At 40.7% G+C, this 26,484-nt stretch overlaps 2 protein-coding genes across 8 annotated transcripts; both read left to right on the forward strand.

The window, feature by feature from the left end:
* Positions 1 to 12,834: 12,834 nt before the first annotated feature.
* Positions 12,835 to 17,152, forward strand: LOC125381633. Of its 2 annotated transcripts, XM_048398736.1 has the most exons (5): positions 12,838 to 12,984; positions 14,157 to 14,243; positions 15,135 to 15,281; positions 16,095 to 16,223; positions 16,991 to 17,152. In XM_048398736.1, exons 3-5 carry the CDS (start codon positions 15,141 to 15,143, stop codon positions 17,135 to 17,137), a joined length of 417 nt encoding a protein of 138 aa, XP_048254693.1. In that variant the 5' UTR covers positions 12,838 to 12,984; positions 14,157 to 14,243; positions 15,135 to 15,140; the 3' UTR covers positions 17,138 to 17,152. The 2 variants fall into 2 exon arrangements, with proteins under 2 accessions (XP_048254692.1, XP_048254693.1); XM_048398735.1 differs by lacking the exon at positions 14,157 to 14,243 and having other exon boundaries at positions 12,835 to 12,984.
* Positions 17,153 to 17,723: 571 nt separating this feature from the next.
* LOC124148250 lies at positions 17,724 to 24,996 on the forward strand. 6 transcript variants are annotated; one of them, XR_006862941.2, is made up of 7 exons: positions 17,724 to 17,873; positions 20,027 to 20,173; positions 20,987 to 21,115; positions 21,883 to 22,018; positions 22,397 to 22,495; positions 23,023 to 23,108; positions 23,400 to 24,996. XR_006862941.2 is itself a non-coding variant. In XM_048398928.1 (6 exons), the coding sequence occupies exons 3-6, from the start codon at positions 20,033 to 20,035 to the stop codon at positions 22,681 to 22,683; spliced, it is 693 nt and encodes a 230-aa protein (XP_048254885.1). In that variant the 5' UTR covers positions 17,724 to 17,873; positions 19,049 to 19,135; positions 20,027 to 20,032; the 3' UTR covers positions 22,684 to 24,996. The 6 variants fall into 6 exon arrangements, 4 of the variants coding, with proteins under 4 accessions (XP_048254885.1, XP_046375197.1, XP_046375196.1 ...); XR_007221950.1 differs by having other exon boundaries at positions 22,397 to 23,108; XM_048398928.1 differs by adding an exon at positions 19,049 to 19,135 and having other exon boundaries at positions 22,397 to 24,996.
* Positions 24,997 to 26,484: the final 1,488 nt, after the last annotated feature.

The raw sequence follows: 26,484 nt of genomic DNA on the forward strand, positions 1-26,484 counted from the left end.
CGTTCTTCCAATTATTGAAATTATATGCACCTCAAGTTTATATAATGTTGAACCTACAATAACACCTGCTACAGTGATATCACCACGATGCGTGCACGACACGGACCTATGGGGTTCAAATATCTTTCGAGAGTATTGTCACCATTTCTTTTTCAGAACATGAGTGAGTATGGTTTTACCCCGTCTTTAGCAATATTCCAGCAATATCAGGGCGGGGGACACCAGAAACGGGCTTCACACATTGTGCCCATGTCGGGAATCGAGCCCGGGTCTTCGTCGTGATTAGCGAACGCTTTAACCACTAGGCTACCCGACCGCCCCTTCAGAACATGAAAACCGCATATATTTGGTGAACATGGTGAGGAATTTATTAATCATTTGGACATTTGGATAAATGTCATTGGAAAGTTTGAAAATTTTTATAGGTTTCATTTTAAATAGTATAATGTATAATGAATGACACCACTAATGTGATTGTCTTAGATTCGAAGCGTCACAGAACCAACCTTCTCAGCGTGTGAGAGCCTCTTTTTGAATTGTATGTATAATTGACACGGAAATAATGCGTTACCAGTCTGCATGGTCTACACAAGAACGAACGTGAACACACTGTTGCAAGACGTATTTCATTGTGTGTCAGACAATGACTGCAGCGTTAGTGAAAAATACGTACACGGTGCTGAAAAATCCAGTACCATACTAATCAAATTAAAACCATTTGATTTGAAACCATGGCCACAGTCATCAAGGGAAGCAACTCATTACAGTGAATTTGGGCCTCTTACATGTAAATCTTCTGGTCATCCTACCAGAACATTACATGACAGCAAATTTAATATTAATCCAACTAACGTAAACGTCATATTGTAGATATATTGTGTCAAGGTCGGGTGCCCATGTGTTATCTCGCCCCTAGATTCTGTCGATGACAAACACGTTCTCTTTTTGCATTTAAGTTAAGTGAGTGATTGAGTGAGTGAGTGAGAATGGTTTTACGCCGCTTTTAGCAATATTCCAGCAATATCACGGCGGGGGAAACCAGAAATGGGCTTCACACATTGTACCCATGTCGGGAATCGAACCCGGGTCTTCGGCGTGACGAGCGAACGCTTTAACCCATTTAAGTTAAGCGCTTACATACCTTGTGCTGCGGGGGAGGTGGGCTAGCCTAAAGCGTTGACTTCGCTCGTCTAACTGAAGACCCGGGTTCGATTCCCCATATGTGTACAATGTGAAACCTATTTCTGGTGTCCTGCGCCGTGATATTGCTGGAGTATTGCTAAAAGCGGCGTAAAACCATTCTCACTCACTCACTCACTTAACTTAAATGCAAAAAGGGAACGCGTTTGTCATCGACAGAATCTAGGGGCGAGATAACACATGTGCACCCGACCTTGACACAATATATCTACAATATGACGTTTACGTCAGTTGGATTGATATTAAATTGTTGCCAAAAGCTGCGTGAAACCAAACACACTCAGCTTGTCCTGTAACATTGATATGTACATTTTCGATTTCGAACTGTTGAATATAATATATAATGTGATATATAAAAGTCATAGAATAGTCATAAAATTACATTTAGCATGCGGAAAATGTTATTTCAGCAAACTAATATTATATTTTTAAACATTCTATAATGGACAAATATTAATATCAGAATAATTCATGTTTTATGCAGTCCTTTATTTTATATGCCATCTGCTGTGTCAGCAATAAGTAAACGCCTTATTTGCTATCACATACTTGTTGTAACCCTGCCTGGCGCTCAGCATTAAGGATCTAAAACAAGGATTGGTCGGCTCGAAGTCAGCATACTGTGTCTGAGTGGGGTATTCATGTTACACTGCTGCATGGTATCTCAGCGGGCTATGAAATGGAGATTAGTATAAGCAGCCACACACACGTGCATGCACGTCGCTATATAAGTGCACCTCACGCATTTCCAAATCTGAATAAAATGCACATGCACGATCATACTTTGTATGTATTTTGGGTCAGCGGTCTTTCACTGAACAGTCCCTATTAAGGTGGCCTAACTTTGGTTGATGGTGATCTATAGCCCATTTTTATATTGTATTGTTGATTTAGTTTTAAAATCAAAACTGTGATACTCTAGATATCTTACTGTCCATCGTTGACAGCTTTTTATTAAATCAAAATATAATTATTATAACTGTTTCGTCACGATATGGCTGAACTATTGCCGATGTGACGTTAAATTTCACTCACTCACTCACTCACTCACTTTCACTGAATAAAACATTTGCAATGTGTTTCGAAATATATGCATCTTTCTTTCCTGAAACTAAATTTCGACTACAGTATATCAACTCGCAGCTTCAACATTGAAAACATCATGAAGTACTCACCGACGTGTTGAAGAATACTGACTCAGATGAAAAGCATATATACGGCATTATATATTGCAAACTGGAGTGATCCATTCGGTATTTTGAGGGGTGTTTTGGAAGTATGGTGCAGAAGCAATGTTGGTGGTGTCTGAGAAAGAAGGTAAAATACACAGGTATACAATCTACAAGTTTCATTTTTACATAAAAATATACGTCAACGTCAGAAAATAACTTGTCTTGATTATCCACGGTAACAGATTTAATTGTGCGTAAAAGGCTAATGCTACTTAGATTATGATGAAACTTGGGGACTTCAGAAACATGGACCCTGTTCAATTAAATACAAAACGGCAATGCCAGAGAGAAACCATCCTCGATTATCCACCGAAACAGATTCCAAGTAACCTTTTCGTTCCTTCACTATATGATGTTTGCGTTACATTGCAAGACGTAACAGGCTGGCTAAATTTCTCATATTCAATGATTGTATAACACATTGTAAGATTGTGTTACATATATTTATGTATATATGTAAATGTCATCGCAATTCTTAGCTGGGTTACTACAGTTGCGTACAATCATACACGTCATATTATGATTCTCATGATATTATCGTAGCGATAAATGCATGACAACTTTTTTCTGACAAAACATTAACATAAGGGTTGTTATCTTGAAGTGGTTATTTGAAGTGATATGTGAAACTCTAGGCAAACGCCTACCTGATATAATTGAAATAAAAGCGACAAAAGAAATTTCACAATCCAAAGAAATGTCAGCTAAAAGTTGTGTCCACTGTACGAGTCAGACTAAATCACGAACATCAAATAGTTATGAAACCAGGATTTCGATAAAGAGTGAGCGAATCATTATTTTGAGTATTGTAACTTTCATAGAGTGCAGGCTTTTTCTCACACTTCCAATTTCTTGTGTCTGAGCGGATATTCACGTTAAACTGCGGCATGGTATCTCAGTGGGATAGCACCATAAAATCGGCATTAGTCCGGACTAGTATAAGCGGCCACACAAACATACACACACACACACACACACACACACACACACACGTGCATGCACGCGGCTACGTATGTGCAATAATCTTGGACGTGAAGTTAAGCCCCATTTCGCCTTACATCACGAATCACCATCAAATAGCGATGATACCAGTCTCAAAAACGTGAGCGTATCCTGGCCCACCGGTGGCACATGTAGCATACACGTGCAAAAGCATGTCAATCGTTCACCTGAAAAAAACCATGGGTAGCATATGGTACAAGTCAAAATATTTGCATTGGATATAACTTTTTGTCACTGATGCGTCAAATTTGGAAATGTCCTCAACATGTCTTCCAAAGAAACATTTGGAAAGCTTTACTGAAGCGCGACTCACACGGGTCGACCCGTCGTAACGACATGCTGATTTCCATACATTCTACAACATGTTCGGTGATTGTAACGAATATCGACAAATCGATTTGCTGCCACTCACACGATTCGATCTGCCGATTGAGTGTCGATCTCATGATATCTCACGATAATTTGTTTCCATGGTATCAAAATGTCTAAAGCATTATTATAGGGAAATTATTATCGTACACGTTATTCTTTCATGCTACCAGGTGTAAGTGCTCTCGTACACAGCATCACAAATGTCAACAATTTGATAATATACGTCTGCGTACTAACTCGTTACTGTCGTTAGTGACTTTTCCGGCAGATCGCCGTTAATGCAGCGTTCCTCTTATCTCTTTTGGAATATTCACTGCTTGAGACATTCCACAGGCTTTCGTGACTCAGATAGTGAGCCACAAAACGTTCGGTTTCCTCTCTTGAAAAATCGAGGCGTGGTTTCTTCGCAGTCGACGAAGCCATGTTTCCCACTTGTGTGTAAACAAATATCACGTGACATCAAAACGCAATTTGATTGGCCGCGCCACATCCAACTTGCCGATTAGCTAGAACAGACTGTACGCACTCGCGACACAATCGATGCGGGTTCGAGCGGCCGATTTGTCCTTTTTGTCAAATTCGATTAATCACTCGGACGATACGACTCGGTCGAATTCGGCATATCGATTCGACAGGCCGACCCGTGTGAGTCCGCCTTGAGGCTTGAATGTTCTAACCTTGATCAAACAACTTTTGAGTCGTATGAGGGTCTTTGAAATCGTAGAAAGATCATGCTCGATTGTACTTTAAAGGTTATTGAAATGCAGTCAGCAAAGGCTCGAGCTGCAGGGATATTGCTCGACATAAATGGAAAGTTGAATATGAGAAAGTTGAAGTCATCCCTCTTGTCAAATACTCTTGTGGAAAGTGTTTGTCTCTCTGAATCTTTATGCATACATCTAAATATGAGATTCGCTGTGCAGAGTTACGTCCCCTGGACACGCCAGAAACCTATGATTGTGGGTTCGAATCCCGGTTCACCCCGATTATGTTTCTAGGTTTGTCAGCACCATACCCTTGCTCGTGGGTTTCACCGAAGTGGTAAACGTCTAAGACCTGCATCACTTCGGGCTTTCCTCCCACATTAAGCTGACACGCCGTGATATAACTGGAATAATGTTAAAAGCGGCGTTAAACCCAACTCACTCACTCACTCTAAATATGAAACATATGATTTCATTAATTCTATTTTTATGTGGGTAAGTCAGTAGAAGGGAATTGTCTATTTGACTGTTATTGAACATATCAGATCATGGATATACCTGAATATTAAGTTAAACTTCTTGACCACGTTTAGCTGTTTTGATTTTGCTAATCCAAGAAGAAATGTCGATTCATATGCATAAAGAATCAGATCAGCAAGAAGGGGAGCACAAGTTGTACACATGGGGATGCCTGCTTATTTCATAAATGTCTTCTCCCCCAATTCCAAAAAATGTAAATGTTATCAATGAGGAAGTCCAGGATTTCACATATAGTTTCTCAGTAAACTCCAGGTGACGTTTGTTTTCAGTTTTGACAATCTATTCTGAACCTCTTAGATGTATCTATATCTATGGTCACAACCCAGCAAAATATCTCTGACTTTGCACGGATGTTCATGAAGTTTTGGAATCAAGAACTAAAGAGGAATGGACATTTATTTAGGTCGAAAGTTCATAGTACTTATACGTGGATCTGTCACATTTATTCCTCAGTTGACATATTGGTCTTATATGTGGCATTATTTGATATGTTCTTTCTGATAATGATGAATATATTGCCCTGCATTTGTGAGTAATTAACTCCGTTTTGAAACTACACAGGTACATTCAGGTACAAAGTTGGTACACGTTTAAACCAGTCACATTCGTGTGTCATTGATCAGTGTATATTTCGTTATGACAGTAAAAACTCGGGTAATTAATTTGTGGTTCACCATATGTCACATCATTTTGTAAAACTATTGTGATATACTTTCAACACGAGTCATGGTTTAGAAATGCCTAATGCTTTATCACATATGTTGCAATATGTTACAATGAACATACAGTAAACTACGGTTATAACGAACATGCTTATAACGAACTGACGGATATAACGAACTCACTTTTTGGTCCAGACCACTTGCTGTAGTCATGCTGTATATGTACTTATAACGAACTACGGTTATAACGAACTAAAATAAGTAGTCCCTTTGAGTTCGTTATAACCGTAGTTTACTGTACATCTTGCAATATAATGTATATTAACTCCACATTAACACGTGAACATTGAGTCTGGATTCTGTTTGAAATAACTCGAAACAGGTAGCCGCCATCTTGAATGCCCGTTTCCGATTTGAAACATTACTCAAATTAAATTTTTGAAAAGAAATGTAAATGGATTTTCTTTTGGTAAATGATTAAAAAAGAGATTAAGATTCAGTTTTGTCACAAAAAAGATTGTGAATTTTAACCAGTCGGGCATGTATAAGTGCGCTGTAAATCCAACAAGGCCGATTGATCCAACAAGGCCGTCTAAGGCGCCGCGATTCGCTGTGCAGACTTGCGTCCCTTGGGCACGCCAGAAACCTATGATTGTGGGTTCGAATCCCGGTACGCCCTGATTATGTTTCTAGGTTTGTCAGCACCATACCCGTGCTCGTGGGTTTCACCGAAGTGGTAAACGTTTGAGACCTGCATCACTTCGGGCTTTCCTCCCACATTAAGCTGACGCGCCGTGATATAACTGGAATAATGTTAAAAGCGGCGTTAAACCCAACTCACTCACACACACACCAAGTAATGAATTATAGAGTATCTGATGATACATGTATGGTGATTAACGGATGGAGGGACACACTAACCATACTTACTGTCAAGTGGTGTACGATGGGCAAGTATATCACTGTGTCAGGAAGGACACTATAGTTTACATCCTAGTTGCCAGAAATAACCATTTACCCAGTGCGTACCCTTTTCGCAAAAACCTGGTGTTATCACTGATTTAAGAGATCCATTCATATAGTTTTTCAACGCTATTTTGCCTTGTACGCATAGTGGAATCTGTTTCGGCGGGTAATCGAGACCGTTAATTCTCTGGCTTTGACGTTCTTATGTAATACATACAGGTTTGATGCCGTTCTTCCACAGGTGCATGATTCTAGTTATTAATTGATTTACTACTGAAGTCAGTTTTCTTACTTGCATACTTTTCTGAACGTCAGTGGTATACGGTGGAATACCTGTATGGATGTTATCGCTGGACATCGCACTGTAAATAGTTGATAGAGTTGTGAAGTATCTGCATTTAGAAAAAAAGATTAATTTAGGTAGAAAAAGTGTTTGTGGGTACAGGAGCAACCCCTTCACCGTTATGGCCAGCAGGCCACGAATCAATGCATACAACCATGTATTTCCAGTGTGATGCCTTTACCTTGCTTTCGTGAAATGTGTGAGTGAGTATGTTTACAACACTCCAGCAATATCACAGTGGGGACACCGGAACCAGGCTTCACACATTGTACCCAATGTACCCCGGGTCTTCGGCGTGACCAGCAAGTGTTTTATCCCCACTGAGGTACCCATTTGGTTCATTTGGTGAAATTCATGCCTATTACAACCGTATGGCAGGTTAAAGTACTAAGCTCGAGCTAATATCATGACGAACCAAAAGGAATTTCCAATCTACTGACGTCACTTCCAGCGCAATGAAAGTACTTCCTGTTTGGGAAATATTCCGGTTCAAGCAAGTTTAATGATTCTCCTCTTCAACACTGAGAAAACCATATGGTTTCATTTGAAAAAGTATCTGACGTGGAAATGTCGACGTTGTTTTATTGCGAACTTAGCTTTGAATGTTACTTTTCACACAAGGATTGCAGATAACCATGTGAAAAAAATGGCTTTGTGTTTTGTAACATCTGCATGTTCAACACTACTCTGTCGTAAAAAAGACTGGCAATACACTGATACATAATTCTACATGATATTAATTGTTTTGATCGACACAAACAATGCATCACCAAGTGTAAGCCATTGTTGTTTGTTGTTTACCGCCACATTCAGCAGTTTTCCAGCTATATGACGGCGGTCTCTGAATAATTGAGCCGGGACCAAACAATCTAGTGGTTGACACCACGAGCACCGATCCACACAGTTTGGATACGATGACTTGTAATGCATCAAATCACCGAGATATTTCATTTCAAAGTGACCCTAACCGCCCTGCAGGAATCTCGTCTTACCATCTTACATCGAAACAGCCACATTTTATGTCTCCAACCCAAATTCAGTGATCTGTAATATTTTACGCATAGCACTCGAAGCAACGGTAAAGACTATTGTTAACATTACTCGATTTAAAAGGCCAATCACATAACAATATTGCTGTCAACGTCAAATATTCTGAAAATGGAATTTCAGATTTATCATTGGTTGGTTCAAAACGTTTATCAGCTCAATGACTTTTACATGATCACTTGACTTCGGAGCAGGTGTGCTTCACCCAAACGTTTATATATAGGTGTTTTCTCAACGTGACTTTCGCCAGACAGGAAAAGGGACATTCTCTTAACATTATCATAAAAAAGAACTGAACATCAAAACGTCCAAGTGCGTTTATTTACCGCTGAACTTGCGCGAGGAGTGATATCCCTTAGAACGAAACAAAGAGTGTTATTGGTTCACAGATAGCATACAGCACAAAGAAAGTGAAGGGTCAAATCTGAGTAAATGAAACTCACAAACTAATCACACGACATGAATTGCTTTCACACATGTTTCAGTTTTATCTTTAAGTGATTACAGTATAACTCGTGACGTGTGATTATTTTGGGAATTCTTTTATATAACTGTTCACAGGGAATTTCACCTACTTTATTAGATGACAAAGTAACATACTCGTTGTAGAAACATAGACACCGAAATTAATTATCAAATGACAAGTTTTGTTACTGCTGTACGGAAATGTATATTTGCTTAATCCTTCAACTGGTTCCTCTGTTTCTTTGGACCCGTAAAGACCCGAGTTAGAAATGGCCATGAGAAACCAATGCTTGTCGTAAGAGCCGACTAACGGGATCGGGTGGTCAGGCTCGCTGACATGGTTGATGCTTGTCATCGAATCCCAATACGTAGATCGATGCTCATGATGCCAATCACTGGATTGTCTGGTCCAAACTTGATTATTTACAGACCACCGTCATACACCTGAAATATTACAGAGTGCGGCGTTAAAGAACAAACAATCAACATTCAATCTGCCTCTTTGTATCGTGGAACCATCCAGAGGAACATGCAGAGTTCTCGCACAAGTTAATCAAGGGGAAATTCGATTGTATCGCTAACACTTCTCGAAATGTGATCGATGTCATTTGTAGATACATGTACTTTCAAAATATACTGAACCGCAAAAGAAACGTCACCCCAAGTAACATTAATTATTGCATGAAAAGTTGTCATTTAAATATCTTGGTAATTTTTGTTAAAGTTCTAAAATTTAACCTTACCTTGTCCGGAAAAATGAAATTTGATGATAAAAAAACAAAGCATTTGACAATAAAACCGATCGCCCCAACGCATCACGGCAACGGCCATGGTAACCCGATGCACGTGAGTTCCGTGCAAATTGAAATGCACCTGCGTTCCCCCATTTCCCCCATGACCAAGGGTCACCACCCGACGTCAGGATCGTCAGATTGTGCGACAGCATCTTCAAGATCGCTTTGTTACTGCTGCGGAAACTGCTCGACAGACCGTGGGGACACACCAGCGACACACCGTGCGTCGACGATAGACGAGCAGATACATCCACTGTCACAGGCCACACCGAGGACCCATCCTGACACAGCGTCATCGCCGGGACCGTCTTCAGTGGGCAACACAGCACCAGCATTGGCGCCACCGGCAGTGGAAAAGAGTCCTCTTCTGAAACGAATGCCGTTACTGTTTCTCAACAGCAGATGGCAGAGAGAGTCTAGCGACGCCGTGGGGAACGTTATTCGGATGCTTGTGTTGTTGAGAGAGACTCGTGGGGTGGTCGGAGGATCATGGTGTGGGGTGGAATTGGCACAGAGGTTCGGCCCTGTGGTCTTCCACAACATCGGTCCAGGGAGAGGCAATGGTGTCACAGCAGTTCGGTACATTGATACAAGTCTTCGGTACAAGTCTTGAGACCACACGCCATACCTCATTTTGCACGTCGGCATGATGACGCCCGTGCCCACACTGCGAGAGCATCAACAGACTTCCTCCAGCAGAATGGCATCAGAACCATGCAGTTGCCTGCCCTCAGTCCAGATTTAAAATCCTTTGAGCACCATTTGGACGAGATTCAAAGACAGCTGAATAACGTCCGACCAAGGCCGACAACTACAGCTGAACTGCGTCAGGCGTTCCTCAGCGTGTTGGCTCAAGTGCCTATGGCCTTCATCAACTGCCTCACCCATTCCATGTTGCACGGCAGTCATCAATGTATGTGTGTGGCTGCTTCTACTAGTCCGGACTGATGCCGATTTATTGTGCTAGCCCAATGAGATACCATGCCGCAGTTTAACATGAATACCCCACTCAGACAAGGTTTAATGACACCGAGCCGACCAGTCCTTGTTTTTGGATCTCCACCTTCCTCCACTGATGCGAGGTGATGGGCCTATGTCTGTATCATTTCACCTGATGATCGACCTGGTAATAGTTTCAAGCAGGACGTGATAACCATGATGTCAATGTCATAATCTCTGTATACAAGGGGGCACGGGTGGCCCATTCGTCTAAAGGCGCCACGATTCGCTGTGCAGAGTTGCGTCCCTTGGTCGCGCCAGAAACCTATGATTGTTGGTTCGAATCCCGGTTCATCCCGATTTTGTTTCTAGGTTTGTCAGCACCATACCCGTGCTCGTTGGTTTCACCGAAGTGGTAAACGTCTGAGACCGGCATCACTTGGCCCATGGGCTTTCCTCCCACATTAAGCTGACACGCCGTGATATAACTGGAATACTGTTAAAAACCACACTCACCCACTCACTGTATCAGTGATCAGATAGAAAATATTCATGATCACCTAGAAAATACATCGTGTGGCCTTATGTCTCTTGGTGGTTTGACGTGCACTATGTCCTTAAATGACCAGGACTTGGCATTACACAGCGAACATGTGTTCGCGATTGTTTGTATTTATTGCTGGTTCATAAGTGTAGATATGACATGTGTTTAATTGAAATTTGATAGTTTCATGATATGTGGCTTTGGACGTCTAGCGTTGGTTGAATAATGAGTCTCAACTGATCTATATAAATTGAATTATGTGCGTGCGTGCGTGCGTGCGTGCGTGCGTGCGTTCGTGCGTGCGTGCATGCATGCATGCATGTATGTGTGAACCCATGCATGCATGAACACACGCTCACACCAGCTTGCAGATTGCATTATCATTAACAATTGTATGTATACTCACGCGCAAAAGAAACGCAAGTGGTTTTAAGCAAATAGGTAACAAACACGGAACCATAAATTGATACGATTTTTAGCATGAAGTGAAGCCTGATGGTGTTATCAATATTTTTGGTTGCATTTTGGAAGCCCCGACTAAAAACGCAACATAAAAAACGAATCGCACCATTTCAATGAATATGTGGGTATCATGCACCCAATTCTCGCGAAATCGAAAATGCACGAACTGTAGTGGGTATAAAACTGTGGCCGATTCTTGGACCTACCACTCCTTGGTCAACAATGCCACGCCTAACTCAAATTCAGAGAAACCAGGCTATCGGACGTTTGGAAACTGGAGAGTCTATCCAAGATGTTGCCCGTCATTTCAACGTTAACATAACCACAATTTACCGTCTCCTACATCGATACAAAGATCGGCAGATTACCCGTCAACACCAGCGACATCCGTTCCTAACTGCAAGTGAAAGTGCTCGACAGACCATAGGAACACATAATCGACACATTAGCCGGGACACTGTGATCCGACGTCTCCGTTCCAACAACCTCAGATGTCGCCGACTAGCACGTCGTCCTGTTTTCCAACCACGGCATCGACAAGCACGACTTCAGTGGGCACAGGGTCATCACAATTGGCGTCATCGTTAGTGGAGGCGTGTCATCTTCTCTGATGAAAGTCGCTTTTGTGTCTCCCATGCAGACGGAAGAGTCAGAATATGGCGGCGTCGAGCTGATCGTTTCGCTGACAGAAACGTTGTCGAAAGGGATCCATGGGGTGGACCTAGCGTCATGATATGGGCAGGGATTGGACTTAATGCGAGACTTGGACCCATGTGCTTCCTGAATGTTGGTCAAGGTCGGGGACACGGCGTCACTGCTCAGCGGTGTATCGACCAAGTGATCAGACCCCACGTTGTTCCATTTTTTTGCACAACATCAACAACACATTTTTCAGCAGGACAACGCTCGTCCCCATGTTGCCAGAGCTACCATGGCCTTTCTGCAACAACACAACACCCGTGTTCTACCGTGGCCAGCCTTCAGCCCTGATCTGAACCCCATCGAACACTTGTGGGATGAGGTTCAAAGGCGTCTGCACAATGTGCGCCCAGTCCTTACAACTGCCGATGAACTACGCACAGCTGCTCGGGGTGTGTGCAGGAGGATCCCTAGGGCCTTCACAAATCGTCTGATCCACTCAATGCACAGGAGATGTGTGGCAGTGATCAATGCTAATGGTGGTCACACCAGGTATTGACTGACATTTTGGGTATTGACACGAAACTGTGTAAGCCCTTAACATTTGAAAAAAACAATTATGTCATCTGCCTTTTAATTCATTCAACTGTCTTCAGTTAAATTTTTGTCAATCTTGCCCTGTTAGTATATCTTATCTTTACTGTTGAAAATAAATAACATGTGTACTGCATACTCGACTTGCGTTTCTTTTGCGTGTGAGTATATATAAAAAATGTTATCAGCAGCTAACAGTTGGCGGTTGAAATCATTTTATGGTATAATAATTATCTCCAGCAATCATTATAAGGAATTATCCTTTGTGTCACTATCCAAATGTTATCAACAGCAGGTGGTCTTTATCTCTTTCCCATGTTACCGAATCATCAGCTGATCCGTCACTTTTGTCGATGTCACCCTCTCCAGAAGCCTTCAGTCTGTCGTTGTACAACCAGAGAGTAGGTGACGTGTTTACTGGGTCCTCAGACTTACACAACTGACTACTTGGTCGCATCTGACATTCTTCCAGAAATATGGTAAGAATGAATCGTGATTTTGTATTAATAATTGCATTGTGAAATTATTCGAATACTCTGCAATGCCTGTAGTATTATGTTTGTTTCCGTGTCTGGTATGTTACAAACTGTGATGTTTTCATGAAGGCAACTTACAGTAGGCTGTACGTAACGGTGCGCAACTAGAAATGTAACACGCCATAATTTATCACAAGTTGTTACTTTGCATCCCCCGACAGAGTGCTCTTGTCAATGGGTTTCTTTGCTTCTTGTTAAACGCGGTATTTAGCAATATCCCTATATGGTGACGTGCAGACAATCCAGTGATTGACATCCTGAGCATCGTTTTATTTAGACGCTTCTTACGACATGTATGGGGACATGTATTCTTACCCGGAATCCCCATACCATATTTAAGAAATAAACGACGAGTGGGAGTTGTTTATCATACAAAAAAAAACACTGCAGGGATAATAAACTCTGATTGGCGCGGCCCCATGTGGTTTATTCTCCCTGCAGTATGTTATTGTAAGATAAACAACGACCAGTCGTTGTTTCTTATATGAGATATCAACATCATGTACTACAATGATGACTCCCTGAATAGAATCTGTCCTCAAAAATGTTGGACAAGTCCATTTTATTAACAGGTGGGGTAAGATCTGGTATTTCCAGCATATTTTCACAATCCTCACGCCGGTCATCTGTACCTTTTCTCCTTATATCGATTGTCATATCTCTCCTCATTTTATATGCGATTGTTCGACCACTGCGTTTATCTGCGTAGCCTAGCTATATCTTTGGGGGAACAACTTAAGACACACCGCGGGTGCATCGTAGAGATTTCTTATGAATATTTGAAAAGGTTTAGTCGCTTTTTATTTGCATTTTAATTCCCTCACACGAAAAAATAAAGAAGGGTTTTTTTTCTTCAATAAAAGCTTTTCCATTTCAAAGGTAAGATACATTTACATGCTCGTGGTGGTAGCAGGCGCTTCTATCACCAAATCGATGTAATCCCCCTCCCCCAAAGTTTGTTTTTCAATCAGTACAATAGCAGGTAGTAACGTAGATTGTGTGTACCCTTTTCTTGTTTGTGGATTTTGTGTAGTGTGAGTCAGAGCGAAAGGAATTCACTGTGACTAATGTATGACTGCAAAAAATGCATTCCATGACAAGAATGTTTTATCCAGATAGCTGGGATACCGGCTCCTGCTATGGACGTAAAAGGGCAATACCGCGACCCGACTCGGTCATCGCACACTCTACTGTCATAATACGTATGTACATGTAGATCCAGGGTAAAACAGACCTTTCAGTGCGTCCGGCGGGACCTCAAGTGTGAGGTCCACAATTAGTCCGATAATCTGGATTTGACGAGTCGGACTTTCCAACACGCCTGTAATATCATTTTAAATATCGCTTTGCTTTTGAAAATACACATTTGACGAACATGCTACTAAAATAGGGACTTTCATCCATGGTTTATTGTGTCATAAAAAACGGACTGGGACTGCCAATGTAATTATTGGAGTCTACATTTAGTCCTACTGGAAGCTACCTTGTGGATGTACCAAATGTTGCCACAGCTGCATGATTAACCCTGCTCAAAGAATGTCGAATGTGACTGTATCAAATGCGTTGAATTCTTGCAAAGGCAGTTATTATTAAAATCTTTAAAATATAACTTTTCTCTTTGAAAGATGCGAGTATGTGTGCTTTCAGTGTCGTCATACGCATATCATAGCCACAAAACTAGATAGTCAGGCGCAGCGATGGTTTAAATTGTCAACTGTACCATCTGTGAAAAATAAACTGCGCGACGTTCGGGCAGGTGTTGCCTGATAATCTACGATGTATCGGTATGATCATGAATAAATGGTTGTTTTGGTTGTACAACTCTGTCGATGCGCAGATCTTCAATTATACAACGAAACAACAGCGGAGAGAGGTACAGTAGAATTAAATGTGTAACAGAGATTTGGCTATTAATGAAAGCAATCGAATGGCTTTGTGGTTGTTATGACCATAGGACTCAAGCAATTGTTCACTGTCATTATAAGCACTTTACTTACACGAAAGCTTACTTAGAATCGCCTTCCTACAAATGTCATCAGATTTAATCTATTGAATTCGAGGCATATTTTACAGTGTGTATTCCATATTTTCAGGACAAAATGACTACAGTATATTCCTCGAAATACAATGAAGACGACAAAGCTGAAGCCCTGGACATTCTGGAGCAGATTACTGACAAGAAAGTGGATCGCAAAGTGGTCTTTGATCGCTACACGCAGATTAGTCATCAGTACGAAAAAGTATGGATTTTGTAACTGTTCAATTTTATATTTTACTATCCACTTTAAATACGACCCGTGAAGATCCGGGGTCGAATAGATCTTCAGCAACCCATGCTTGCCGTAAAAAAGGACTATGCTTGTCGTAAGAGGCGACTAACGGGATCGGGTGGTCAGGCTCGCTGACTTGGTTGATGCATGTCATCGATCCTAGTTGTGTGGATCGATGTTCATGATGTCAAGGGCGGTCGGGTAGCCTAGTGGTTAAAGCGTTCGCTCGTCACGCCGAAGACCCGGGTTCGATTCCCGACATGGGTACAATGTGTGAAGCCCATTTCTAAAAGCGGCGTAAAACCATATTCACTCACTCACTCACTCATGATGTCAAACACTGGATTGTCTGGTCCAGACTCTATTATTTACATATCGCCGTCATATAGCTGGAATATTGCTGAGTGCGGCATTAAACAACAAACAAAACGAACACTTTAAATACCTATATTACAGCTCGTTTTTAGCTAGAAGATGCGTTAGACACGATATATTTTCATTCACAACGTGCCCAACGTTTACGTGCCCTTTGTCTTTTACTTCAATAGTCATTAATATTTAATTTCCATAGCAGACAGAATAGTGATTGCATTGGAAGTCTAGCCGCGTATTTCGGGATGATTCATGTACTTGTCACAGCTATTATGCCGCCTAAGACGAATGGAGTCTGTTTCAGCAGACAATCCCGACTAAATCATTCTTTGGCGTTAACGTATATTTCATTTACGCTGTATTTCCATGAATTGAATAGTTTTCTAATTGTGATCATTGACTATTTGACAGGCTATGGTCGTTATAAACTACAACGGTCCCAGGGAAACAGCTGCAACAGTGGCACAGCTGTTTCCAAGCAACAGAAACAATGTCTGTATGTTAGATGTCGCGGCTGGCACAGGCCTCTGTGCGATTGAGGTAATTGTATATGATATTTAGCTAATTGAATCAGAATGTTTACACCTGAAACCACCGTATCATCAATGAAAGTTAAGAAACTTTAAAAAAAGCAATGAGGGTTTGGGTGATCCTGGCTTGGTCAGGCTGGTTAAGCTCATCATCTACTCAGGGCCCTTGCCTCCTCTACATGCAGCCCAAACAGCGAATGGACTTCTCCCAGGAAGCGCTGCCAAGTCAAACCCAACGAGAACGTTTCGGAGAATGTGAAGACTCCCCAACACTGCAGTTTCGAGTGGGAAGCGACTGGTTCTGAGCGGCTACCAGAAAGCCTTCTGTTTCACCTTTCAGGCTAGCCGACTTCATCCAAACGAAGGACTCTGCAGGGTTGCTTCTCTTTTCAACACACTGCAAATCAACTCGATGCAGTGGTCGTTCAGATAGCCTCTCCTTCACAAGTCTAGGGCGATTTGACATGGCACTTCTGCTTGGGGTGACACTCATTTCTGTACCGTCCAGCAATACAGAATGATCAACAAAATCAACACTGACATTAAGATTATGTCCCACAGCCTTGGCTCGTTTAAGAAAGAAACTATGGAATGCCTTGTTTTCATCACGAGCCTTGACATGCTTCACAAAACCACGCTCTCCCAATATAACTAGTAAATATAAGCAAATGAGGGAAGAGCGAGGGTGGTGGGATTATTATTATTATTATTAAACATGCATTATATGATATATAGTTATAATGTTTTGAAATTGATAACATGTATTCATTTTACCAGCTCAACAACTATAATTTCCTGGAACTAGATGCGCTTGATGCATCAGAGGGAATGTTATTAGAAGCCAAAAAGAAGAAACTCTATGGCCGCTACATCATTGACGTTTTAGGGGAAAACGCACTTGATATCAATGACGGTAATATATAAAATAGTTCCGTTTTAGATATCATAATGTTAAAGAAACAGAAATAGTGTGTTCTGTTTACGGTACTAGAACAGACTGTCCTTACAACTGCCGATGAACTACGCACAGCTGCTCGGGGTGTGTGCAGGAGGATCCCTAGGGCCTTCACAAATCGTCTGATCCACTCAATGCACAGGAGATGTGTGGCAGTGATCAATGCTAATGGTGGTCACACCAGGTATTGACTGACATTTTGGGTATTGACACGAAACTGTGTAAGCCCTTAACATTTGAAAAAAACAATTATGTCATCTGCCTTTTAATTCATTCAACTGTCTTCAGTTAAATTTTTGTCAATCTTGCCCTGTTAGTATATCTTATCTTTACTGTTGAAAATAAATAACATGTGTACTGCATACTCGACTTGCGTTTCTTTTGCGTGTGAGTATATATAAAAAATGTTATCAGCAGCTAACAGTTGGCGGTTGAAATCATTTTATGGTATAATAATTATCTCCAGCAATCATTATAAGGAATTATCCTTTGTGTCACTATCCAAATGTTATCAACAGCAGGTGGTCTTTATCTCTTTCCCATGTTACCGAATCATCAGCTGATCCGTCACTTTTGTCGATGTCACCCTCTCCAGAAGCCTTCAGTCTGTCGTTGTACAACCAGAGAGTAGGTGACGTGTTTACTGGGTCCTCAGACTTACACAACTGACTACTTGGTCGCATCTGACATTCTTCCAGAAATATGGTAAGAATGAATCGTGATTTTGTATTAATAATTGCATTGTGAAATTATTCGAATACTCTGCAATGCCTGTAGTATTATGTTTGTTTCCGTGTCTGGTATGTTACAAACTGTGATGTTTTCATGAAGGCAACTTACAGTAGGCTGTACGTAACGGTGCGCAACTAGAAATGTAACACGCCATAATTTATCACAAGTTGTTACTTTGCATCCCCCGACAGAGTGCTCTTGTCAATGGGTTTCTTTGCTTCTTGTTAAACGCGGTATTTAGCAATATCCCTTCTATATGGTGACGTGCAGACAATCCAGTGATTGACATCCTGAGCATCGTTTTATTTAGACGCTTCTTACGACATGTATGGGGACATGTATTCTTACCCGGAATCCCCATACCATATTTAAGAAATAAACGACGAGTGGGAGTTGTTTATCATACAAAAAAAAACACTGCAGGGATAATAAACTCTGATTGGCGCGGCCCCATGTGGTTTATTCTCCCTGCAGTATGTTATTGTAAGATAAACAACGACCAGTCGTTGTTTCTTATATGAGATATCAACATCATGTACTACAATGATGACTCCCTGAATAGAATCTGTCCTCAAAAATGTTGGACAAGTCCATTTTATTAACAGGTGGGGTAAGATCTGGTATTTCCAGCATATTTTCACAATCCTCACGCCGGTCATCTGTACCTTTTCTCCTTATATCGATTGTCATATCTCTCCTCATTTTATATGCGATTGTTCGACCACTGCGTTTATCTGCGTAGCCTAGCTATATCTTTGGGGGAACAACTTAAGACACACCGCGGGTGCATCGTAGAGATTTCTTATGAATATTTGAAAAGGTTTAGTCGCTTTTTATTTGCATTTTAATTCCCTCACACGAAAAAATAAAGAAGGGTTTTTTTTCTTCAATAAAAGCTTTTCCATTTCAAAGGTAAGATACATTTACATGCTCGTGGTGGTAGCAGGCGCTTCTATCACCAAATCGATGTAATCCCCCTCCCCCAAAGTTTGTTTTTCAATCAGTACAATAGCAGGTAGTAACGTAGATTGTGTGTACCCTTTTCTTGTTTGTGGATTTTGTGTAGTGTGAGTCAGAGCGAAAGGAATTCACTGTGACTAATGTATGACTGCAAAAAATGCATTCCATGACAAGAATGTTTTATCCAGATAGCTGGGATACCGGCTCCTGCTATGGACGTAAAAGGGCAATACCGCGACCCGACTCGGTCATCGCACACTCTACTGTCATAATACGTATGTACATGTAGATCCAGGGTAAAACAGACCTTTCAGTGCGTCCGGCGGGACCTCAAGTGTGAGGTCCACAATTAGTCCGATAATCTGGATTTGACGAGTCGGACTTTCCAACACGCCTGTAATATCATTTTAAATATCGCTTTGCTTTTGAAAATACACATTTGACGAACATGCTACTAAAATAGGGACTTTCATCCATGGTTTATTGTGTCATAAAAAACGGACTGGGACTGCCAATGTAATTATTGGAGTCTACATTTAGTCCTACTGGAAGCTACCTTGTGGATGTACCAAATGTTGCCACAGCTGCATGATTAACCCTGCTCAAAGAATGTCGAATGTGACTGTATCAAATGCGTTGAATTCTTGCAAAGGCAGTTATTATTAAAATCTTTAAAATATAACTTTTCTCTTTGAAAGATGCGAGTATGTGTGCTTTCAGTGTCGTCATACGCATATCATAGCCACAAAACTAGATAGTCAGGCGCAGCGATGGTTTAAATTGTCAACTGTACCATCTGTGAAAAATAAACTGCGCGACGTTCGGGCAGGTGTTGCCTGATAATCTACGATGTATCGGTATGATCATGAATAAATGGTTGTTTTGGTTGTACAACTCTGTCGATGCGCAGATCTTCAATTATACAACGAAACAACAGCGGAGAGAGGTACAGTAGAATTAAATGTGTAACAGAGATTTGGCTATTAATGAAAGCAATCGAATGGCTTTGTGGTTGTTATGACCATAGGACTCAAGCAATTGTTCACTGTCATTATAAGCACTTTACTTACACGAAAGCTTACTTAGAATCGCCTTCCTACAAATGTCATCAGATTTAATCTATTGAATTCGAGGCATATTTTACAGTGTGTATTCCATATTTTCAGGACAAAATGACTACAGTATATTCCTCGAAATACAATGAAGACGACAAAGCTGAAGCCCTGGACATTCTGGAGCAGATTACTGACAAGAAAGTGGATCGCAAAGTGGTCTTTGATCGCTACACGCAGATTAGTCATCAGTACGAAAAAGTATGGATTTTGTAACTGTTCAATTTTATATTTTACTATCCACTTTAAATACGACCCGTGAAGATCCGGGGTCGAATAGATCTTCAGCAACCCATGCTTGCCGTAAAAAAGGACTATGCTTGTCGTAAGAGGCGACTAACGGGATCGGGTGGTCAGGCTCGCTGACTTGGTTGATGCATGTCATCGATCCTAGTTGTGTGGATCGATGTTCATGATGTCAAGGGCGGTCGGGTAGCCTAGTGGTTAAAGCGTTCGCTCGTCACGCCGAAGACCCGGGTTCGATTCCCGACATGGGTACAATGTGTGAAGCCCATTTCTAAAAGCGGCGTAAAACCATATTCACTCACTCACTCACTCATGATGTCAAACACTGGATTGTCTGGTCCAGACTCTATTATTTACATATCGCCGTCATATAGCTGGAATATTGCTGAGTGCGGCATTAAACAACAAACAAAACGAACACTTTAAATACCTATATTACAGCTCGTTTTTAGCTAGAAGATGCGTTAGACACGATATATTTTCATTCACAACGTGCCCAACGTTTACGTGCCCTTTGTCTTTTACTTCAATAGTCATTAATATTTAATTTCCATAGCAGACAGAATAGTGATTGCATTGGAAGTCTAGCCGCGTATTTCGGGATGATTCATGTACTTGTCACAGCTATTATGCCGCCTAAGACGAATGGAGTCTGTTTCAGCAGACAATCCCGACTAAATCATTCTTTGGCGTTAACGTATATTTCATTTACGCTGTATTTCCATGAATTGAATAGTTTTCTAATTGTGATCATTGACTATTTGACAGGCTATGGTCGTTATAAACTACAACGGTCCCAGGGAAACAGCTGCAACAGTGGCACAGCTGTTTCCAAGCAACAGAAACAATGTCTGTATGTTAGATGTCGCGGCTGGCACAGGCCTCTGTGCGATTGAGGTAATTGTATATGATATTTAGCTAATTGAATCAGAATGTTTACACCTGAAACCACCGTATCATCAATGAAAGTTAAGAAACTTTAAAAAAAGCAATGAGGGTTTGGGTGATCCTGGCTTGGTCAGGCTGGTTAAGCTCATCATCTACTCAGGGCCCTTGCCTCCTCTACATGCAGCCCAAACAGCGAATGGACTTCTCCCAGGAAGCGCTGCCAAGTCAAACCCAACGAGAACGTTTCGGAGAATGTGAAGACTCCCCAACACTGCAGTTTCGAGTGGGAAGCGACTGGTTCTGAGCGGCTACCAGAAAGCCTTCTGTTTCACCTTTCAGGCTAGCCGACTTCATCCAAACGAAGGACTCTGCAGGGTTGCTTCTCTTTTCAACACACTGCAAATCAACTCGATGCAGTGGTCGTTCAGATAGCCTCTCCTTCACAAGTCTAGGGCGATTTGACATGGCACTTCTGCTTGGGGTGACACTCATTTCTGTACCGTCCAGCAATACAGAATGATCAACAAAATCAACACTGACATTAAGATTATGTCCCACAGCCTTGGCTCGTTTAAGAAAGAAACTATGGAATGCCTTGTTTTCATCACGAGCCTTGACATGCTTCACAAAACCACGCTCTCCCAATATAACTAGTAAATATAAGCAAATGAGGGAAGAGCGAGGGTGGTGGGATTATTATTATTATTATTAAACATGCATTATATGATATATAGTTATAATGTTTTGAAATTGATAACATGTATTCATTTTACCAGCTCAACAACTATAATTTCCTGGAACTAGATGCGCTTGATGCATCAGAGGGAATGTTATTAGAAGCCAAAAAGAAGAAACTCTATGGCCGCTACATCATTGACGTTTTAGGGGAAAACGCACTTGATATCAATGACGGTAATATATAAAATAGTTCCGTTTTAGATATCATAATGTTAAAGAAACAGAAATAGTGTGTTCTGTTTACGGTACTAGAACAGACTGTGTATTCAACGAATGATGCGACATCCCGTATGCTTTGAGTTTGCATTAATCGTCAGTGGGATGCGATGTTCAAAACATACTGAAATGGTGTAAAGGATTGGTATTTTGTAAGATATGATATTAAATATTATATAATTACTTACCTATATAATAGTTTTGTACTTTCTTAGTGCATAAATCTTCATGTAATTCTCACCCAAACTGAAAATGTAATACAATTACAGGGTGGATCATTAACTAATTATATTTAACTATGACTTGCCCTTTCATTCATGTGTTTGCGTGTTGTAGATACATATGATGCAGTTATCATATGTGGACTTAGTACTGACATTATGAGAAGACTACCCATCCAAGCCTTTGAGACTCTCATTAGGATTGTTAAAAAAGGTGTGTGCATGGCCTCGGCATTCTTGACAACGATTATTAACGTTTCAAACGACATACAACACTGTAAGCTGAAAATATTTTATAAAATACCAAAACGAAAAACATCGCTTCAATCCTTGATTACAAAATTTATGTCACTTGACATTCATATAGTATGTCTCTCTACTCTTATCAGTATTCTAACTTAGTTTGAATTATCATCTTGAAATCAATGTCGAAGCAGCGTTAGCTAGCCATGAGACTTTTGATGTACTTGATATTAGTTCGCTATTGGCCTGATTGTCCTTTCACAAGCCATACTTGGTCAAAATTCATGAGTATTTGTTTGAGTACTGCTTTTAGGAAAAAACAACATAATGACCAATTGATGTATTTAATGTTCTGTGCGTTGTTGTAACCTGAAACAGGGTATTTAATACAATAGCTGGCTTGTCGTAAATCGCCCCGATTATGGTGGTAGGAAAAATTAGAGAACACAATATATAGAATGCTATGACTATAACCTTCGTTATAATCATCTGAAACAGTTGATGGGTGGCATAGGTGGCCAGTCATCTAAGGTGCGGCAATTCGCTAAGCAGAGTTGCGTCGCTACGCCGTGCTCACCAAATTGGTAAACATATACGAAAGGAGGTCTTATACGACCTTTCCTCCCACATTTATAAAATATAACGCCCACATGCCCCAATGCACCTGAATACTTTAAATGTTCAACCCATCCCCATCATGTAATTTTAACTTCAATATGTATCGATTTTCATCACAGCTAAATGAACATGCAGGTGTAAAATTGATTTTGATTCATGACTGAATATCAATTTGGTAATTGTCATACATTTTTTCATCATATAATTTATTGTTTCGATAGGTTCAGTTGAAATAATATGATTATTGTTTCAAACAGGCGGATACGTTGTCAATACAGGCTTTTACACAACGTTTACTGACGGTCACACTGAAACTGAGGATTTCAGAGGACGCATGCGAACACTGGAATCTCAGGGCAAGTGGAAGCAAGTGGAAGTCAGGCGGTTTCATCAGTATCTCCAAGGCCGCGATGGGGCTGTTTCTGTTCATAAGATATGTTAAACGATGGGGCTGTTTCTGTTCGTAAGATATGTTAATCGAATACCACTGTTGCATGAATTTATTTCTGACACAACAAGGTGTTCTGTCCTCAAACGGATTTATGGAATTGGTTAAATGCTGAATTGATCAATTTTGTTTGTAAGGTATCAACAAATTGATTACTTTTTGATCGGAATCTCCGTGTCCTCAATAATTTGTATTATTCGTGCTTTGTGGTGACTACAACAAAAGGAACAAATTACAACAACATGTAGAATATGATGTTTGAAACAAAATCCTTTTATTATTCTCTGTAGGAAATGTCAATGAACGTACTTCATTCGTAGATAATACGACTTTAAATGAGAAATATATGAGTTATATGTTGTTGTGTGGTATTGTGAGTGAGTGAGTGTGGTTTTACGCCGTTTTTAGCAATAGTCCAGCAATAATACGGCGGGGAACACTGGAAATGGGCTTCACACAATGTACCCATGATGGGAATCGAAACCGGGTCTACGGCGTGAAGAGCAAACGCTTTAGCCGCTAGGCTACCCGACCGCCCCTTGGGTATGATATAAAATGTAGCAGTATCAGGAGGTGTACATATGGTTATATGCGTCCCGCGTTAGGTTTGATGCCACGAGCCGGAGGTATTAAACATAACGATGGACGCACATAACCACGTTTCCTGGTTGATACTGACACAACGAATTTATAACATGTTTTCATATGACGTTGTAAATAAATTAAAACATTTCAAAATTGAAAGAAACAGCTGTTCGATTGAGCTGAGGGTAACGTTTGCTATGTCAAGTGACTTTCATTGACTCGGGTCTGTTTGCTAAGAAGCGGGATTTAACGGATTTATTCACCCTCTCAAAAATCCACGTGCACCGTGTTCTGTTCGTGGCAGGGTATAAGGGACTTATTTTCCCACTGATAAATATCTTTCCCTCCGAGGCGGGATACATAGTATTCTATGAAGACCACGTAAATCAGTCAGATCTGACATGGAGATATTATCAGTGTTTCAATATTACACGATGGAATTTCGGACGTTTGTACAATTACATGTATATTCATTTGAAAAAAGGGAGAATCCGATAGGACTGATTGACACGAGATTAAGCAACACAATGTTTTATTGGAAGTTTCGAAGAAAGTGTTTGTAGAATCAGCATATCACAAAATGCAAACGCGGTGCAATGCTCTGCTTTCGTTGTTGCCGGGGCACTGCAATGGTCGTTTATAAGTCAGTGGTATGCTCTGTCAGCAAATCAGCCAATCGGAACCTTTCTAGTGTATGTGATATTTATGCATATTTTTGTTTCACGCACATGAGTTCAGGCAAACCAAGTATGTCTGCCAACATTTCTGTTCTTTATTTGTGAATTTGATTTACAAACTGTTGAATAAATATGCAAAACTTCTTCTAAAGTCGCTTGACTTTTTATTTACATTTGAACTGTGGATAGACGTCTGGTAAAGTCTACATTATAGAGAACAATATGTGCTTGGGGACGTTATGTAGGTCGATTTGATCGTACATGTATACACCGACACATTCAATTTTACATCTTTGAGGAGATCTTCCAACCATTCACCAGCTCAACTCACCTTAGATATTGCATGGATTGTTCACATTTAACAATGCCAACGTTACCTTTGGAGTTTACATACCAAAGATGATACCAAATGTTCGCGAGAAAGTGAGCGTCTCCTGCCTCTCTGGAGATCTTCCAACCATTCACCAGCTCAACTCACCTTAGATATTGCATGGATTGTTCACATTTAACAATGCCAACGTTACCCTTGGAGTTTACATACCAAAGATGATACCAAATGTTCGCGAGAAGGTGAGAATCTCCTGCCCTTCTGGTGGCACCTGTCACTAACATATGCGAAGGAAATTAAATTGTTTGTTCATCTGAAAAAACATGAGAACATGTGGAAGGAAAAAAGGGAATGCATCTGACATAATTTTTGTCACCAACATCGCGTCGAATTTGGAAAGACCTCCACATGTCCACCATAAAACATTTTGAAGTTTTCTAAAGCTTGCCATCCTGGTGAAACAACCTTCGGGCATGTACCTCAAAAATTCCCTCAAACTTTGTGAAATGTTGACACCAAAAACTAGAGCTGCTGGAATATTGATGGACATAAAGGGAAAGAGGACTATTGGAAATGTGTAGGCATCCCACTTGTCATAGTCTTGTGGGAGGCATTTGATGTAAATATGAAACAGATGAGGCGGTGCACTAGGCGATTTTATTTCTAGTTCAGATGGGTAAATCAGTTGAAGGAAAATGGATATTCGTGTTGTATTGCATGATATCAGATTTCGATATACCCGAAGCTTAAGTTCTTGGCCAAATTCCTTTGTTGCCAATCTGTGTAGAAATGTGTAGAAATCCCTAATCTAAATATTAGCACAGTTGGAGCCCAAGAACATGCCTACTTCTTGACTCACGGTGATAATTCTAACTGATAGCCAAGTCCTCATTGATGATAATGTGGTTCAAATGTGAAGCTATTACTATTCAAACCGCCTTACTGGAGCTATTGCTGTGATACTGGTGCTGTATTTTTATTAATAATTGGTAATAAGCCATCGCCTAATACAATCCTAATATTACCTTTTCACAACTTTACAAAATATGAATGAACATTTGGCATGAAGGAAAATATATAAAAATAGACCATTGGCATTTACATAATAAATTCCTCATGCTCGAATACCAGTTGGATGTGAGTGAGTGAGTATGGTTTTACGCCGCTTTTAGCAATATTCCAGCAATATCACGGCGGGGGACACCAGAAATGGGCTTCACACATTGTACCCATGTCGGGAATCGAACCCGGGTCTTCGGCGTGACGAGCGAACGCTTTAACCACTAGGCTACCCGACCGCCCCG

The sequence above is a fragment of the Haliotis rufescens genome, unplaced genomic scaffold (genome assembly GCF_023055435.1).
Source record: "Haliotis rufescens isolate VD_foot unplaced genomic scaffold, xgHalRufe1.0.p SCAF_19, whole genome shotgun sequence".
NCBI classification, from domain to species: domain Eukaryota; kingdom Metazoa; phylum Mollusca; class Gastropoda; order Lepetellida; family Haliotidae; genus Haliotis; species Haliotis rufescens.